Consider the following 19,696-nt stretch of genomic DNA (forward strand, 5'->3'; position numbering starts at 1 on the left):
TAGTCAGTACAGGCACGGTTGTGTGGATGCACAGGTATACTGAGAGACGCGTCTGTGCAGCACCAAAGTTGCACTGGCGATAACGCGTGCGGAGCACGTAGAGTTACTATGGGTTTCATGTGAGGCACGTTGATCAAGCAAACAGAGGCACATAAGTGAAGTCAGTACAAGCACGGTTGTGTGGAGGCACGGTTTTGAACCCTCTTGCTGCTGTCAAGTTTCTAGAGGCACAAATGTACGGCAGTAGAAGCATCGGTCCAAATATTTGGTTAGAGGGGCTCGGTTGTGGATGCACGGGTGTGAAGTCTCTAGGGTCACGGTTACGTGGCACCACAGGCATGGATTGAGTAGACACTTAGAGAGCCATGCTTGTACATAGGTCAGTTGCACACGGTAGTGTAGTTCTGTGGCATCGTGCAGAACTGGTGCACGGAGAGGAACCTGTGTGCAATAGCAAGGATGTTCTGAATGGACGGAGCGGTGTTTGATGTGAAATGGTTGTGTTGTGTGATTTTTTAATTTTTTTTCAATGTGGTTAAAGTAAAAAAGTTCTTGTCGCTTGTGTCTGTGTACCAAATGTTCTTCCGCAATATTTATGAATTGTTCACGCCAATGTTTAATAAGCATTGTACTGAAAGTTTACAACGATATCATCACATATTCTTGTAAATGCACGATGCATCTTGTAAAGGTTGAGTATGAAAATTATAATACAATATCGCGCGACATATCTCTCGTTCTATAATCATGGATACAATATATACTTGCTCAATACTGGGACATAACTTACTAATTGCATTTAGACATGCAAAACGTAGTATACATTTGTAGATGAGCACACCATTGTGTTCAAAGTTCAAACATAAAATAGTAATACAATACACACAGCATCTTTGAGCAACAACAAACATATTTACAACATAGGTTCATACAATCTAAATTATGATAATAGTAGTTCCTACTAGTTTAATGTAGAAATCCATTTTCTCGCAATTCACCAACCATTGTTTCCCTTCCGGCGCTTCCAGCCGCTGGAAGATCCCTCGTCTTTGTTCTTACGTGGGCGGAGTCTTTCTTTCATTGGTTGTTGGTGGAGGTGACGTAGCCCGTTCGTGATGATTAGGATTCTATGGTACAACTCGTAGCTAACATACCCGTCCTTTGCCGCGTACTCAAGGTGTATCGGGGAAAGTGGCTTACACTCCCAGAACTGGTGCTTCTCCTTTGGGAATGATTTCTTCATGTTCTTGTATGAGGGGTCGATGATGGCCGCTGCAAGGTCACCCATGGAGTCCCTTTCTCCACCACCCTTGATGCAGAATAGCCTCTGGATGTCGACATGGTGCTCGTCTGAAATTTTGATCCATGCACGGGCAAGCATGGTCTTGTCGTTCCTGGTGTCGACGCTAGTGTAAGTTACCGCTTTCCGTTGTAGGAAGTCAACTAACGCCTGGGAGCGCTCGGATCTGCAGTAGTGGTATACAAGGACATGCTCGTGCATGGCAACTTGGACGACGGTGATCCCTTGTCGTATGTAACTGCTCTTACGTGTGTACTTGAGGTCGAGGCCGACGAACTTGTTCTTCTCGTCCTTTAGCCATTCCTCGTACTTTTTGATGATCCGCTCCACGGTCCTTGGGTCGTTGGTGTACACCACCTCCAGCACGGTTGTACCGTGGGTAGTGATGTGTTCGGTGAGTGTTGTTAGTTTCCCGTCGTCCATGGCTGGAGGTGTGCGGTGGTGAACTACGGCCGGCGAGAAACTTTCCAGGAAGAGGATGCAAATGGAGTCGGAAAAGTGAAAGGGATCTTTTGTCGTGCAAAAAAGGAAACTGCCAAATAGCAGTTGCTAGTCACCCAGCGGTTCCAGGCGTAGATTTTCGGAAACAGGTGAGCGCTCCTCAATTAGTGATTTCGTTTGTTTTATCTGTTTTTTAAAGATTTTCACTTATCTTGTTCATTGAATTTTTTTTATTCGTTGCGTGCTGCGTGCGTGATCCATATGTGCGTATTCCATCTTTGGCTGTGAAAGTAGTCGTGTAAACGGTAGAACACTCAGCAGATGCATGGTCGTGCCTTTGTTGTGAAAACATTTTTTTCATTTAACAATCTTCCTTGGTTCGGGAGCCACTGTTGTTATGTTATTCGGTGCACAAGTGTGTGCTTAGGAAAAGTTGAAGTAAATATAGTTTGGACTTGAAAACGGAGTCTTGTTTGGTTTTTAATTGAGATATGTTTCACTAGATGGTTTGAATAAGTTTGATAACATGGCATTGCTATAGGTTTTGAATCAAAAACTGATTCTTGTTTCGTTTGATTTTTGAAAATGATTCTTTCTGTTTTTTTGGTTTTTTGAATTATGATTTTTTCGCATGAATCATTCCGATAGTTCAAACAATATTTGTTGCAAAGGATCATTCCGATGGTTGAAACAGCAAGTTGAGTGTCCGTAAGAGCTACATAAGTTGCAAAAGATCATTCCGATAGTTCAAGCAAGCACATGGTCCATAATAGTTACATTACTCTACCATCCTAACTAGCAAACTTATAGTAACCAGTGTTTTGCTGCTGGAGGCATCATCATGAAATGAGCGCTGACATCCTAGGAGATACACTGCTTGCTTCCATTTTAGGTGCTGGTTACGACGGAATCTATAGAATGCGCTGAATGATGATTGACACAGAACGGTCATGGCGCTCTTTGAAAGTGATTAGAACAACGTTCTTTTCAACAAAGGATGCAGCTGATATGAAGTCTCTGAAAGAAGACTTTTCTATTACCACCCTGCCGTCGTTTTTGGAGATGTAGTACGACGAAGGAGTGATGACATGGGTAGGTTCATCAGGAGCTTCAAGGGTCACCCTGCCATTGGTTGGCATGTCCACCCATCTCTTCAGTGTCGAGACAACGCTCCTCGGAATTTTCTAGAAGAAATCGAAATTAAATAGAAATTAAAACCGTTGATTTGTCACTTGGACAATAAATAAAAGAATGGCTGAATATGGTGAGTGCGCAAACATTAAGAAATTCCATATTGAAAGTAATATAATTCCTGGCATGTTCAGGTTTGTGTGTAAACAGATAAAACAACATATTAAGAGAACATCAAAAGTTTTGTTGTTTTAGGTTTGAATAAGTAGGTTCTTTATAATTTTACATATGAGCAAAATACGTTTGGTATTTTAACAAGGACAGTTGTAACCAACCATGACACAGTCTTTGGTGTTAGTGGGAGTCAATACGTGGACAAATGGACGGCAACGGATGAAAGTATCTCCGAAAAGGCATTGTAGAAAGAATCGTGTCTCGTCGTAGGTAAGCTCAATATCCTTAGAGTAGACACAGCAGTGAACATGGTCGAAATAGTCAGAAGAAAGATCGTCGAGATCTAGAAAAAGAAAAATATTTTAAAGTTAGATAAAGTTATATCCAACACGGGGTTAATATTATTCAGTTCGATTCATCCATATAAAATTACAGTGAAAGAAGATAAGTTTGTAATATAAAATACCTACCAACGTGGGGTAATGGAAGCAGCCTTTTGTCATCCCGATATGTTTGTAATTCGAGATTGAGACCCTTGTCTGGTAGTTCAAATTCTATGCGGTCTCCAGCACGAAGTTCATAATCAGCCGCAAAGATGTTCCACTCACCACCGCAGAACTTTGTGTAGTTCGCCCTATGCTTAAACAAAGCATTGTAAGACCTTCCTTCATGTGTAAGAAGGGCTGGCTCTACCTGCTGTTTGCGCAATTTTCTTGCTTCTTTCATCCTCTCTTCAATGTATTCAGCGAGAAAAGCTCTGACATTACAAGGTACATACTGGAAAAAATAGTGCAAATAAAAACCTGTAAGTATAAATTTGAACTCGCGTATTATTAATGTTAAAAGTTTTCTTAAATTGGATACGAATTTTTGATAAGAATTACAGATTTTTTGCATATGTTGACTAATTTTAATTAGAACTGAAGATGCACTATAGTAATCAAGGTATGGGCAGGCAAACTAATGGAAAATGAAAACACAAGACATGTGCGAAGAAGTGACAGTAGGAGAACCTAGTGTAGGTGCAAGGGGGTATGAGTAACAGCGACGATTTCTACTGTGTTGTAAGCAACTAATACGTTAGTAATGCTTACTAACCATGCGGCTCATGAATTTTCATCAAGAATAACCTCAAAGTGCTGGAGAACTTCAGGGTGTGGTTCGCAAGGGCCGCCTGGTTGGTGGCAGGTATGGGAAATCATACCTAAATAATTCAGAATAACTATGTTAAGAAAACAAGAATATCATAACAATTTAAAACAAGCTTCAACGTTGAAGGTAGACAACGACTAGCTTCAGCTACGTTAGCCGTATTAAAAATATCCGTACGAAGGCAGACAACAACTACAAATTTACCAGAAATCTTCTCATCTAGTCCTTCTAGAAAAGCAGTATGACAGAGTTTAGATCACTTGTTTAGATTATCAAATGGTTTTTTTATTGCTTTAGAGAATGAAGTCGTTGTACCGGATCTGATGCTTCAATAACCATCAAATGAAAAACCTAAACATAAAATAGTAATAATTTAAATATCTTTTTCAAAACGTAGATACGGATCAGAGCATGCTACTTATGCATATGCTTTTTACCTAGGAGAGAACAAGAACGGGCGTCGACGAACGGAGATTGGGTTATGGGAAGCTTAGGGCAAGTTCCCACGGCCAGCAAATCTACGAGAGAAGCACGGCTTAGAAGTTAATCAAGAGACCCAATAAAAACTCTACAATAACTTGTTTGAAATGAGACTGTGTGCGAGGAAGAAGCACGAACCCTAGAAGTAGGTGGACGGATAAGCCAGATGGGTTGTGATGGGAAGCTTATGGCAAGCACCCACGGCCAGCAATCTACGAGAGAAGCACGACTTAGAAATTAATCGAGAGACCCAATAAAAACTCTACAATAACTTGTTTTAAATCAGATTGTGTGCGGGGAAGAAGCACGAACCCTAGGCTAGAAGCAGGGGACGGAGAAGGCAAGTGAGTTGTGATGTGGCTGAGGGAGTCGGAGCTTATTTAAATATAAAGCAGTCTTGAGAGAGCAAGAATAGTAATGAGTTCTTCTTGTTTTCTTTTTTATCATGCGAAATGGAATGAATGCTGGTTTGTGGATGGTGTGCGTGCATTCCGAGGTGTTATGGGGACGTGAGATGTTTGACTCGTCCAGCTACCTCTCACTGTAGTTGTACAGCTGTGCTGCTTCCCAGCGGAGTCTTCTACGTTCCTATCTTGCCTCACATACTTTTTGTGAGGCACGGTTATACACGCTGAAAAGCATGCTCGTGCTTCTGTGTTTTTTTAATCACATGTTTAATCAAATATGGTTGGGTGTGTCTTTAGGAGAGGATCGGTGATGATGTTATTAGATGCACGGTCGTTGTAAAAGGAGAGGCATGGTCGATATGTCGGGGGATGCAAATTGACGGGAGGCATGATGGTTCCTAATGAGAGGCACGTTTGCATCTGAAATCGAGCCACGGTTCGTGACTTTGGTATTGCAATTTTTTTTCAGGCAGTCGTTGACCCAAGGGAGCCACTGTTTTTATGTACACTGGCTTCAGGCGGGAATATGTATGATAGCCCACAGTTATATGTATGTCAGAAGCATGGACGTGCTTTTGTTTTGTCAATGTTTCTGGTGGTACGCTGCTACCTCTTGAGCACTGCGTTGGTTTTCCCTTGAAGAGGAAAGAGTGATGCAGCAAAGTAGCGTAAGTATTTCCCTCAGTTTTTGAGAACCAAGGTATCAATCCAGTAGGAGGCCACGCACGAGTCCCTCGCACCTACACAAACAAATAAATCCTCGCAACCAACACAATAAAGGGGCTGTCAATCCCTTCACGGTCACTTACGAGAGTGAGATCTGATAGATATGATAAGATAATATTTTTGGTATTTTTATGATAAAGATGCAAAGTAAAATAAAAGGCAATAAAAATAACTAAGCGTTGGAAGATTAATATGATGGAAAATAGACCCGGGGGCCATAGGTTTCACTAGTGGCTTCTCTCAAGAGCATAAGTATTACGGTGGGTGAACAAATTACTGTTGAGAAATTGACAGAATTGAGCATAGTTATGAGAATATCTAGGTATGATCATGTATATAGGCATCACGTCCGAGACAAGTAGACCGACTCCTGCCTGCATCTACTACTATTACTCCACACGTCGACCGCTATCCAGCATGCATCTAGAGTATTAAGTTCATAAGAACAGAGTAACGCTTTAAGCAAGATGACATGATGTCGAGGGATAAACTCATGCAATATGATATAAACCCCATCTTGTTATCCTCGATGGCAACAATACAATACGTGCCTTGCTGCCCCTACTGTCACTGGGAAAGGACACCGCAAGATTGAACCCAAAGCTAAGCACTTCTCCCATTGCAAGAAAGATCAATCTAGTAGGCCAAACCAAACTGATAATTCTAAGAGACTTGCAAATATAACCAATCATACATAAAAGAATTCAGAGAAGAATCAAATATTGTTCATAGATAAACTTGATCATAAACCCACAATTCATCGGTCACAACAAACACACCGCAAAAGAAGATTACATCGAATAGATCTCCACGAGAGAGGGGGAGAACATTGTATTGAGATCCAACAAGAGAGAAGAAGCCATCTAGCTAATAACTATGGACCCGAAGGTCTGAAGTAAACTACTCACACATCATCGGAGAGGCTATGGTGTTGATGTAGAAGCCCTCCGTGATCGATGCCCCCTCCGGCGGAGCTCCGGAACAAGCCTCAAGATGGGATCTCACGGGTACAGAAGGTTGCGGTGGTGGAATTAGGTTTTTGGCTCCGTATCTGGTAGTTTGGGGGTACGTAGGTATATATAGGAGGAAGAAGTACGTCGGTGGAGCAACGTGGGCCCCACGAGGGTGGAGGGTGCGCCCTGGGGGGGGGGGAGGCGCGCCCCTACCTCGTGCCTTCCTGATTGCTTTCTTGACGTAGGGTCCAAGTCCTCTGGATCACGTTCGTTCCGAAAATCACGTTCCCGAAGGTTTCATTCCGTTTGGACTCCGTTTGATATTCTTTTTCTGCGAAACTCTGAAATAGGCAAAAAACAACAATTCTGGGCTGGGCCTCTGGGTAATAGGTTTGTCCCAAAAATAATATAAAAGTGTATAATAAAGCCCAATAATGTCCAAAACAGAATATAATATATCATGGAACAATCAAAAATTATAGATACGTTGGAGACGTATCAAGCATCCCCAAGCTTAATTCCTGCTCGTCCTCGAGTAGGTAAATGATAAAAACAGATTTTTTGATGTGGAATGCTACTTGGCATAATTTCAATATAATTCTTCTTATTGTGGCATGAATGTTCAGATTTGATATGAATCAAGATAAAAGTTTAATGTTGACATTAAAACAATAATACTTCAAGCATACTAACTAAGCAATTATGTCTTATCAAAATAACATTGGCAAAGCAAGTTATCCCTACAAAATCATATATTCTGGCTATGCTCCATCTTCCCCACACAAAATATTCATATCATGTACGACCCCGGTTTTAGCCAAGCAATTGGTTCATACTTTTAACGCGCTTCAGCCTTTTCAACTCTTACGCAATACATGAGCGCAAGCCATGGATATAGCGCTATGGTGGAATAAGGTATAATGGTAGGGGTTATGTGGGAAGACAAAAAAGGAGAAAGTCTCACATCAACGAGGCTAATCAACGGGCTATGGAGATGCCCATCAAATGATGTTAATGTGAGGAGTAGGGATTGCCATGCAACGGATGCACTAGAGCTATAAGTGTATGAAAGCTCAAAAAGAAACGAAGTGGGTGTGCATCCAACTTGCTTGCTCACGAAGACCTCGGGCATTTGAGTAAGCCCATCATTGGAATATACAAGCCAAGTTCTATAATGAAATTTCCCACTAGTATATGAAAGTGACAAAACGAGAGACTCTCTATTATGAAGATCATGGTGCTACTTTGAAGCACAAGTGTGGTAAAAGGATAGTAACATTGTCCCTTCTCTCTTTTTCTCTCATCATTTTTTTATTTGGGACTTTTCTCTTTTTTTATGGCCTCTTTTTTTTAGTCCGGAGTCTCATCCCGACTTGTGGGGGAATCATAGTCTCCATCATCCTTTCCTCAACTTGGGACAATGCTCTAATAATGATGATCATCACACTTTTATTTACTTATAACTCATGAATTACAACTCAATACTTAGAACAAAATATGACTCTATATGAATGCCTCCGGCGGTGTACCGGGATATGCAATGAATCAAGAGCGACATGTATGAAAGAATTATGAACGGTGGCTTTGCCACAAATGCAATGTCAACTACATGATCATGCAAAGCAATATGACAATAATGGAGTATGTCATGATAAATGAAACGGTGGAAAGTTGCATGGCAATGTATCTCGGAATGGCTATGGAAATGCCATGATAGGTAGGTATGGTGGCTGTTTTGAGGAAGATATAAGGAGGTTTATGTGTGATAGAGCGTATCATATCACGGGGTTTGGATGCACCGGCGAAGTTTGCACCAACTCTCAAGGTGAGAAAGGGCAATGCGCGGTACCGAAGAGGCTAGAAAATTGCGGAAAGGTAAGTGTGCGTATAATCCATGGACTCACATTAGTCATAAAGAACTCATATACTTATTGCAAAAAATTATTAGCCCTCGAAGCAAAGTACTACTACGCATGCTCCTTGGGGAAGGGTTGGTAGGAGTTAACCATCGCGCGACCCCGACCGCCACACAAAGGAAGACAATCAACAAATACTTCATGCTCCAACTTCGTTACATAACGGTTCACCATACGTGCATGCTACGAGAATCACAAACTCCAACACATGTATTTTTTAATTCCACAATTACTCAACTAGAACAACTATGATATTACCACCTTTATATCTCAAAACAATTATCAAGCATCAAATTTCTCATGATATTAATTAAAGCAAATTGCCATGATATTTTAAGACTCTCAAAATAATATAAGTGAAGCATGAGAGATCATTAGTTTCTATAAAACAAATCCACCACCGTGCTCTAAAAGATATAAGTGAAGCACTAGAGCAAAACTATATAGCTCAAAAAATATAAGTGAAGCACATAGAGTATCCTAATAAATTACGAATCAAGTGTGACTCTCTCAAAAGGTGTGCACAACAAGGATGATTGTGGAAAACTGACAAATAAAGACTCAAATAATACAAGACGCTCCAAGAAAACAAATATCATGTGGTGAATAAAAATATAGCTCCAAGTAGAGTTACCGATGGAAGTAGACGAAAGAGGGGATGCCTTCCGGGGCATCCCCAAGCTTTGGCTTTTAGGTGTCCTTAGATTATCTTGGGGTGCCGTGGGAATCCCCAAGCTTAGGCTCTTGCCACTCCTTGTTCCATAATCCATCAAATCTTTCACCCAAAACTTGAAAACTTCACAACACAAAACTCAGCAGAAATTCTCGTAAGCTCCGTTAGCGAAAGAAAACAAAAGACCACTTCAAGGTACTGTAATGAACTCATTATTTATTTATATTGGTTTTAAACCTACTTTATTCCAACTTCTCTATGGTTTATAAACTATTTTACTAGCCATAGATTCATCAAAATAAGCAAACAACACACGAAAAACAGAATCTGTCAAAAACAGAACAGTCTGTAGTAATCTGTAACTAACGCAAACTTCTGGAACTCCAAAAATTCAGCCAAAATAGGACGACCTAGAAAATTTGTTTATTGATCATCAGCAATTGGAATCAATATTTTATCACGTTCTGGTGATTTTTAACAATTATTTTCGTGAACAGAAAGTTTCTGGAATTTACAGCAAGATCAAATAACTATCATCCAAGAAGATCCTATAGGTTAAACTTGGCACAAACACTACTTAAAACATAAAAAGACATCTAACCAGAGGCTAGATCAAATATTTATTCCTAAACAGAAGCAAAAAAGCAAAAAACTAAAAATAACATTGGGTTGCCTCCCAACAAGCGCTATCGTTTAACACCCCTAGCTAGGCATAAAAGCAAGGATAGATCTAGGTATTGCCATCTTTGGTAGGCAATTTCTTAATGGAGTTATGCTTGGTGATCCTTTGATCTAAAGTATCCAGCCGCTTATTCCAAAGTGTAATCAGATTATTCATGCGGTTGATATTCCCACCAATACTTTTAAGAGGTTCAACAATTTTTTGTAACTCACATAATTTCTCTAGAATTTGAGTATCTTCTTGGGTAAGGGATGATACTTTTTGTAGGGGGAGAACTCCCACTATCCCCTCTATAATTTCATAAGCGAAGCCAGGATCAATATCGATAAAACTACCTTTGGCGGAAAAATCGAGGAGTTGTTTATGGGCCAAGGTTAGCCCAACATAAAAATTGCGAAGCAAAATTTTAAAATCTCCCTCTATATTGCAATTACCATAAGATTCGAGTATCCTAAACCAAGCATCTTTTAAAATTTCCCCTTGTCTTTGCTTGAAGTGGAGGACTTCAAAGTCGGGAGATGAAGGGGTAAAGACCGAGCTAGCCATAACGACAAGCAAGCGAGAAAGAGGCGAACGGGAAAGAGAGGGCGAATAAAACGGCAAGGGTGAAGTGGGGGGGGGGGGAGGAAAACGAGAGGCAAATGGCAAATAATGTAATGCGGGAGAAAAGGGTTTGTGAGGGGTACTTGGTATGTCTTGACTTTTGCGTAGACTCCCCGGCAACGGCGCCAGAAATGGCTCATTGCCGGGAGTCCAAATCTTGACTTGACCTTGCGTAAGCCTCCCTGGCAACGGCGCCAGAAATCCTTCTTGCTACCTCTTGAGCACTGCGTTGGTTTGCCCTTGAAGAGGAAAGGGTGATGCAGCAAAGTAGCGTAAGTATTTCCCTTAGTTTTTGAGAACCAAGGTATCAATCCAGTAGGAGGCCACACACGAGTCCCTCGCACCTACACAAACAAATAAATCCTCGCAACCAACGCAATAAAGGGGTTGTCAATCCCTTCACGGTCACTTACGAGAGTGAGATCTGATAGATATGATAAGATAATATTTTTGGTATTTTTATGATAAAGATGCAAAGTAAAATAAAAGGCAATAAAAATAACTAAGTGTTGGAAGATTAATATGATGGAAAATAGACCCGGGGCCATAGGTTTCACTAGTGGCTTCTCTCAAGAGCATAAGTATTACGGTGGGTGAACAAATTACTGTTGAGCAATCGACATAATTGAGCATAGTTATGAGAATATCTAGGTATGATCATGTATATAGGCATCACGTCCGAGACAAGTAGACCAACTTCTGCCTGCATATACTACTATTACTCCACACATCGACCGCTATCGAGCATGCATCTAGAGTATTAAGTTCATAAGAATAGAGTAACGCTTTAAGCAAGATGACATGATGTAGAGGGATAAACTCATGCAATATGATATAAACCCCATCTTGTTATCCTCGATGGAAACAATACAATACGTGCTTTGCTGCCCCTACTGTCACTGGGAAAGGACACCGCAAGATTGAACCCAAAGATAAGCACTTCTCCCATTGCAAGAAAGATCAATCTAGTAGGCCAAACCAAACTGATAATTCGAAGAGACTTGCAAAGATAACCAATCATACATAAAAGAATTTAGAGAAGATTCAAATATTGTTCATAGATAAACTTGATCATGAACCTACAATTCATCAGTCTCAACAAACACACCGCAAAAGAAGATTACATCGAATAGATCTCCACGAGAGAGGGGGAGAACATTGTATTGAGATCCAAAAAGAGAGAAGAAGCCATCTAGCTAATAACTATGGACCCGAAGGTCTGAAGTAAACTACTCACACATCATCGGAGAGGCTATGGTGTTGATGTAGAAGCCCTCCATGATCGATGCCCCCTCCGGCGGAGCTCCGAAACAGGCCCCAAGATGGGATCTCACAGGTACAGAAGGTTGCGGCGGTGGAATTTGGTTTTTGGCTTCGTATCTGGTAGTTTAGGGGTACGTAGGTATATATAGGAGGAAGAAGTATGTCGGTGGAGCAACATGGGCCCGTACCTCATGACTTCCTGATTGCTTTCTTGACGTAGGGTCCAAGTCCTCTGGATCACGTTCGTTCCGAAAATCACGTTCTCGAAGGTTTCATTCCGTTTGATATTCTTTTTCTGCGAAACTCTAAAATAGGCAAAAAACAGCAATTCTGGGTTGGGCCTTCGGTTAATAGGTTAGTCCCAAAAATAATATAAAAGTGTATAATAAAGCCCAATGATGTCCAAAACAGAATATAATATAGCATGGAACAATAAAAAATTATAGATACATTGGAGACGTATCATACGCAGACATGGTGCGTTGATGTTACTGAGGTTTGTCTTTAACCAAAGTGGAGGCACGCGTGTGGCTTTTGTTCTGGCCGAACCGTGCTTCTATTTTTGTTCACTCCTAGTGTAGTATTTGTACGACAGGGTTATCTCGTTTGCCTCTTCGCATTGTTCTCTCGGTCAAAAGATGTGCTGGTGACCGATGGGATGGCTATTTATTGTTAGTATTTATTGTGCCAGATATCGTGCTAGAGTTAACCTAGAGGCTCCTCGATTACAGCGTGGCAGTCGTGACTTTTGAAGTGCATGGTTTCACGAGCTGCAGAAGCACAATAGTCCATTCACCGTTTCCAGTGCAATTAAATGGGCGCATGGTAACTGAGTCGTCTCTCCCCAACGTTAAGTAGTGGTCTATTCCTGGAGGTTATCGCGTCTTATTCTCTCCAGAGAAGTGCAGGTAGCTCCCGTCATCCTCGCCTCGTACGAGAAGCACAGTCAAACTCCATTGTCGTCTCAGCCTCGGTTCCATGGACGACTTCAGGAACACTACTGAGCATCGCTTTATAGATGCTGATGGTAATACCAAGCTCGAGGTGTTGTACACCAACGAGCCCTACAAGGTGGAGGAGATTCTTACTCTCTATGAGGAATGTTTGCGTGAGGACAGGTACAAGTTTGTTGGTCTTGATCTGGAGTACACACGAGAGGATTATTTTGATCGTTAGAAAAGCTGCCATTATGCAACTGGCGATGCGCAAGCATGTTCTTATCTATCACTTGTGCAAGGCCAGGACGGAGTGCGCTGCTCTGAAGGATTTCCTTCGGAACAAAGGTATAATTTTCGCTAGTGCCGACGTCAGGAACGACAGGGATGTTCTCTCAAACAGTTACCTCAAAATCCCAAGAGAGTGTCACATCGACCTTCAAGAGGAGCTCATGATCAAAGGAGGCAATCTAAGGGATTCCATGGCAGATTTGGCAGGAGCCGTCATAAACAAATCTTACTTGAGTATGAAGTCGTCTTTTCCACAAGGTCTGCATGACTACTGGGAATGGAAGCCGCTTTCTCTTGAACACCTGAAATATGCGACAATTGTAAGTGAAAATTTTGTTTTTTATGTTTTTCTGTCTTTATATTTTTGTTTTATTGCAACAATAGTACTTTTTCCCCTTTACGTATATCTTCATTCTCATCCGCTTTTTGTTTTAGGATGGGTATCTCAGCTACGAGCTCTACCGCCGAGTTCTGTCTATGAAGGACATGATGCATCCTCGTTGTCTTCCCGACCCCGGACGCCGTTGATGCTTCTGAGCACAACTCAAACTGAGTAGAATGGTCACGGTGGTCTGAGCAGAATGGACTCCTGGAAGACTTTCATTTCTTTTTTTGTATAATTAATGAGTACTTTTAGTTCAAACCTATGGAGTACCGTCTCATGTTATGTGAATATAATTTCTTATGTTTTTTCATGTTACAAGTTCATTGTTGACGTTTGCGCGAGTTCTTGTACATTTAGAGAACCTGTTGAAGTGGCGCATATGTATTGTTTGGGAGAAGCGCGCTTTGTGTTTGGCTTATATTCAGTGCCGTTCGTTTGTGTTTGTATTGTTGTCTTTTACACGTTCACACAAGAGAGGCACGTCTGCTAACGTACGAGGCAACATTTTAGTTTCCTGTCTTTGTGTGCTTTAGGACCGTGCCTCGAGAATCCGTACATCCGTGTCTGTTCAGGCTTCACTTCCGTGGCTTCTTTCCGTCTATGCATGTACCTCACGTGACACACGCCATGTCTGTAACGTGCTGGTTTCACACGGCAGTTCCTCTTGACACTACACAACCGTGCCTTTGCCACCACTCTTTTGTGCATCTAGGTGGTTTGTTCCCGTGCCTCGAGAAATACGAGAAGCTGCAATTCCGTGCCTATATACGCTTTAATTCCGTGTCTCCTATACGTGCATTTGCGTGTCTCAGGCGTCATGCTGGCTGTGACTCTACGTACCTCTGGTGCCAGACACCTGTCCGTGAGGGGACTCATATGTATTGTTTGGGAGAAGCATGTTTTTTGTTTGGCTTATATTCACCGCCGTTTGTTTGTGTTTGTATTGTTGTGTTTTACACATTCGCACAAAAGAGGCACGTCTGGTAACGTACGAGGCAACATTTTCAGTTTCCTGTCTTTGTGTTCTTCGGGACCGTGCCTCTAGAAGCCCGGCATCCGTGTCTGTGGAGGCTTCACTTCCGTGGCTTCTTTTCCGCTATTCATGTACCTCACGTGACACACGCGATGTCTCTATGTGGTGGTGTCACACGGCAGTTTCTCTTCAGACTACACAACCGTGCCTCTGCCACCACTCTTTTGTGCGTCCAGGTGGTTTGTACCCGTGCCTCGAGAATGCCAATTCCAAAGCCGTACCTGTGCGCCAAAAGCTGCAATTCCATGCATGCATACGCTTCAGTTCTGTGCGTCCTGTACCTGCATTCGCTTGTCTCAGGAGACACGCTGGCTGTGACTCTACGTGCCTGTGGTGCCAGACGCCCGTCCGTGAGGGGATGCGGTGGCTGTGACTCGTCGTGCCTGTGCTTCTACATGCCCGTGCCTCTGGACACTTTAAAACTGTGGCTCTTTCACTTCTCCCGTTGATTCGCTGCTTGTATTTGACGTATATCACGTGATACACGTCACGACTCTATGTGTCTGCGGTGTCACATGGATGTCCCTCTTGAGAGTTTGCAACCGTGCCTCTCGAACAGAGTGTTCTTACCGATGCCTCTGCCACCTCTCTTTTTTGCATCCAGAGGATTTGTACCTGTGCCTCGAGAATGCCAATTTGAAAACCGTGCTTGTGCGTCGGAGAAGCTGCAATTCCATGTCTGTACGCAGAGGGTGTGTAGCCGTGGCTCGAGAACGTCAATTGCAATGCCGTATTCGTGCCTTGCCAAGCCGAAGCACGTGCATGTAGAGGCTAAGTTTCTGTGCCTTCGTTGCCTGCATTCACATGTTTCCGGCGAGTTGCTGCATGTATCTCTACGTGCCTGTGCTGATACCCGTGCCTGTGGAATAGACATGTATGTGCATCGTGTGCCTGCATACCCATGCCTGTGGGATAGACACGTATGTGCATCTTGTGCCTGCATACCCGGGCCTCACGTGAAACCAGCCTTGACTATCGAGGGACAGATGTTGTGAAACTAGCTAGATGAAGCACGGATGAGTTTTGGCCTTCGGATCTAAGGTGTATGGCTGGCTGTTCGTTTGCTTCATTGGACTCTTTCGTCGGTGGTCTTTGTTCAAAGGAGGAATTGATGACCGATGTGTCGGCTGTTCGATGTGACTATTTAGTGTGTCACTTACCATAAAATAAAGTTAGAGGCCCCTCGATTTCTCCATGGCATCAAATATTCGTGCACAGCCGTGACTTTACAAAGTGCATGGTTTCATGAGCTTCGGAAGCACAAACGTCTATTCGCTGTTCCTAGTTCACACGTTAATGCGCATTGTAACTCAAACGTCCCTCGCCAAGGTTAAATACTGGCCGTGTTTGTGAGGTCTTCACGTCGTATTGTAGCCACAGAACATCAGGCAGTTCCCACCCTCCTCACCACTCCCCAACCTTGTCGCAGGGTCTCAGGAATCTCCATTGGCACCTTGCTGCTCGCTGCCATGGACGAATTTTTGAACACCACCAAGTACCATCCTATAGTTGCCGATGGTAACACGAAGCTCGACGTGTGGTACACCAACGAGCCTGGCAAGGTGGAGGAGATCATTGCCTTGTACAAGGACTGGTTGCGCGAGGATAAGCACAAGTTTGTTGGTCTCGGCATGGAGTTCACGCGAAAGGATTGTCACGGGCGTAGAAAAGTCGCCGTCATGCAACTGGCTATGCGGAATCATGTTTTGGTCTATCATTTCTGCAGGGCCAGGACGGAGTGCCCTGCCCTGAAGGATTTCCTTGAGAATAGAGGTATAACTTTCTCTAGTGTGGGCGTCAGGAATATTAGAGATGCTCTTTTTCAAGATTTCATCAGAATTCCAGAAGGGTACCACATCGACATCCAAGAGAAGTTTATGATCAAAGGCGGCGAAGAAAGGGACTCCATGGAGGACTTAGCAGGAGCCATCATTGACGAATCTTATTCGAAGCTGGAGTCATCTTTTCCAGAACTTCTTTGTCACTACTGGGATTGGAAGCCACTTACTTTTGATCACCTGAAATATGGAGCTACTATAAGTGAAGATTTCATTTTTGTTATTTTCTGCCTTTGTTGCTAGAACAGTACTTAATTTTTTTGTATATTCATGTTTTCATTTGCTTTTCCTTTAGGAAGGGTATGTGAGCTATGAGCTATACTGCCGGTTTCTGTCGATGAGGGACATCCTGCATCGTCGCTGTCTTCCTGATGTCAGATGGCGAGGACGTTTCTGAGGAGTAGTGCAGGTGGAAGTGCTGGCAAGATGGATTGTGTGATGAATTGGTTATTTGATAGTTATTGTATGGGGTTATATTACATAGACTGATGAATTTGTAATTGTGGTGGTTTTATTTTGAACCGGATGGAGTTGACTAGTTTGGAAATTTAAGTTTATTTTCGTTCCATTATGTTTTTCTTGATTGGGTGCCTTCAAGAATATTTTCCTCTATGATTTTTTGCTACGAGTTGGTATAAGATGAGATGTATTAAGGGGAGCACTCAGATGTGCACTTTCGTGATTCTAGGCAGCACACAGTCGTCTGTTCAGGGAGGCATTGTTTTTGTTTTAGGCAAGGCACGCTCTGGTCTTATTAGTTTGCTAGCTGCTTCAGTTCTTCTCTCAATATCGTTACACTGACAGGTAGGGGCTTTACTTTTGCTTTGTGTTTGTACTGTGTTTGGCACGGTTGTTTTTATATTGAATATACGGTTGTGGTTGTGTGTTTGAAATGTTTTTATGCAGAGCTTGAGTGTGTTTAAGATTCTTCAGATCTTCTCACTGTGCTGTCTGTTTCAATATATGTTGTCTGTTTCAATATATGTTGTCTGTTTTAGGGACGGTAATCCAGTGTGATACTTCCTGTGGGAGTATTGTGTTATCGACGGTTGCGTTTCTGTGTTTCAATTATTGTGGTGGTACTTTGATTTTGAAAGGCATGGCCGTGAAGGCATTGGATGCATTGTCGTATGTTTGGTAGAGGCGTTATCCTTCCTTTGGGTATTAAATTCGGAGAGGCACCGCGTTATGTTAGTATGACTCACTGTCATGGTTGTATGTTCTGTAATATTTCTAGTTAGTCTGCTAGTGAAGTCACGTCTGTCTAGTTAGTGGAGGCATGTGCTATGTTATGTTGAGTCAGAGTTCTGTCTGTTGTTCGCAAATGCTTTCTCTTACACGTTCGCTCAGAGAGGCACGTCTACGATGTTACTCAAAGGCACGGCGTGCCTTTCTTTTGAAACATTTGCTTTCACTTATTTGCTGAGAGAGACTCGTCTTTGAAACTTGTGAGGTCACGGACCTTTTACAGTTGAAGTCACGGTCGTTCTTCTGTTTTGGTATTTTTTCAGTTTAGTCATCTATGACAAAGGATGGTTCTTCTTTCGTTAACTTGAGCCACAGTCGCGCTTCCATGACTCATTGGCTTGGAGAGGGACCGGTGTTAAGCTATCGAGAGGGGACGGTCCTGTGTTAACTGGTGGCGCACTTGTGTGTGTCAGCTTAGTTGTCCGTGGTAAGAGATGCACGTTCTACGTGGACAAGAGGCACGATAGTGCCTCTATGACCCGCATTACTGGAGGTGAGTCATTTAGCAACATTACTGGAGGTGAGTCATTTAGCAACATTACTGGAGGTGAGTCATTTAGCTCGTTCGTCATATGCTTACGTATCGATAGTGTTTTTCCTCTGTGTTGCAGTTGTTTCTTTTATTATGTCTACTCGAAGTGAGTGGTGTTCTAGTGCAAGGAAGTGATGTCTTGAATATCATGTTTATAACTTTTGGAAAAACTACAGCTGTGTTTAATGGGATCCATAGGAGATATCTTGGACCTACACAAAAATAGCTGAAACATTGTTGTGATTACAGGAGTCGATATGGCTGAAATAATGTTCGCATGGCTCCAGCTAAATTAAGGCACATTTAAGCAGTAGTCATCTTTTTCCAACTCTTCTTCTTTCACGCCGGATATTGTGTTTGTCGAGGACGATGCTCAGTGCCTCAAATACATGGCCTGTGTTGTAGTTGGATGTTATCATTTTGTAAGTTAGTTGTTCCCTCATCGGTTTCACATGGATCTGCAAGCACATAACCATGCAAACTGATAAAATTTATTGTAAAACATAATGTTCAGCTGGCTTGGATGAACATATGTTGATTTGTTGTCAATGAGACTGAATTTACTTTGTTGATAAAAAATGAATTATTATTCAAATTAATGAGCGGCATCAAATGCATGGTGTAAATAGCACTGTCATCCCTGAAAATTGAGAGCATTAATGTTAGTGATTAGAAGGTGAACAGTAGATATGGGATGTGTAGTGGAACAAAAAAATGCATGGTTTAATTGAGGTAGAGCTACAGATAAAAGAAACTCACTTTCTGTCTGAGTTACATATACTCTGCACAGGTTTGACATGAAACGAGGCCATGGTGTGAGGATGGTTGTTCTAAGCAGAATGGTAAGCTCTCTTAAAGTTTTCGATGACAATGTCCGAGTGCTCCTTTATACCGTCGCAATTGATATAAGGACAAAGAATTTCGAAGCGACGCATTTGAAGATTCACGATGATGAGGTAGATAAAATGTGGTTCTTTTCTCACAGGTATTAAGACCTAAAATAATTAACAGGGAATAATATCATTGTAACAAGAAAAACTGGTAGAATCGAAGACGAACACTGGGCAGATAGAGTGAGTAGGGTGAAGTCACGATGTTACATTTGTTGGGCAGTCTGTACCCAATAGTTTTTTCCACAATGTGTTCCTTGAGTAGTTCAATGCTTGCTCCTAGAACTTGAAATTTATCCTGCAGAAAATTGAAGCTGTGTCACTCAGCGTGGTAGTAGTAGTAAATGTGGTTTGTTATTATTCATGAGATGCAGGAACTTACAGAAGCGTCCATGTACATTATATGCTTGTGCACAAGTGTTAGCTGTCCGTAGAATTGTTCTTTCATCAGCAAAGTTGAGTAAGCGTCGACCACGAATGAGTTGATATATCCGTATACCTTCATTGACAAACCTAAAGTTCGATGATCGACCCAACGTCGATCGACGAAGAATATCCTCTTGCTGTAAAAAAAAACAAATGAATTTTAAATCGTAAGATTTTCTTTTTTAACATAAGAGAAACTGATTAGTATTCAATTACA

General features: G+C 42.1%; 2 protein-coding genes across 2 annotated transcripts; one reads left to right on the top strand and one right to left on the bottom strand.

Moving 5' to 3' along the window:
- Positions 1–994: 994 nt before the first annotated feature.
- Positions 995–1,723, bottom strand: LOC141025824 (uncharacterized). Its single transcript, XM_073501752.1, has one exon. The coding sequence runs from the start codon at positions 1,721–1,723 to the stop codon at positions 995–997; it is 729 nt and encodes a 242-aa protein (XP_073357853.1).
- An 11,156-nt stretch (positions 1,724–12,879) lies between these two features.
- LOC141025825 (uncharacterized) lies at positions 12,880–13,655 on the top strand. Its single transcript, XM_073501753.1, has 3 exons — positions 12,880–13,019; positions 13,144–13,447; positions 13,563–13,655. The coding sequence occupies exons 1-3, from the start codon at positions 12,880–12,882 to the stop codon at positions 13,653–13,655; spliced, it is 537 nt and encodes a 178-aa protein (XP_073357854.1).
- The last annotated feature ends 6,041 nt before the right edge of the window (positions 13,656–19,696 follow it).

The sequence above is a fragment of the Aegilops tauschii genome, chromosome 6 (genome assembly GCF_002575655.3).
Source record: "Aegilops tauschii subsp. strangulata cultivar AL8/78 chromosome 6, Aet v6.0, whole genome shotgun sequence".
Taxonomy (NCBI): Eukaryota; Viridiplantae; Streptophyta; class Magnoliopsida; order Poales; family Poaceae; genus Aegilops; species Aegilops tauschii.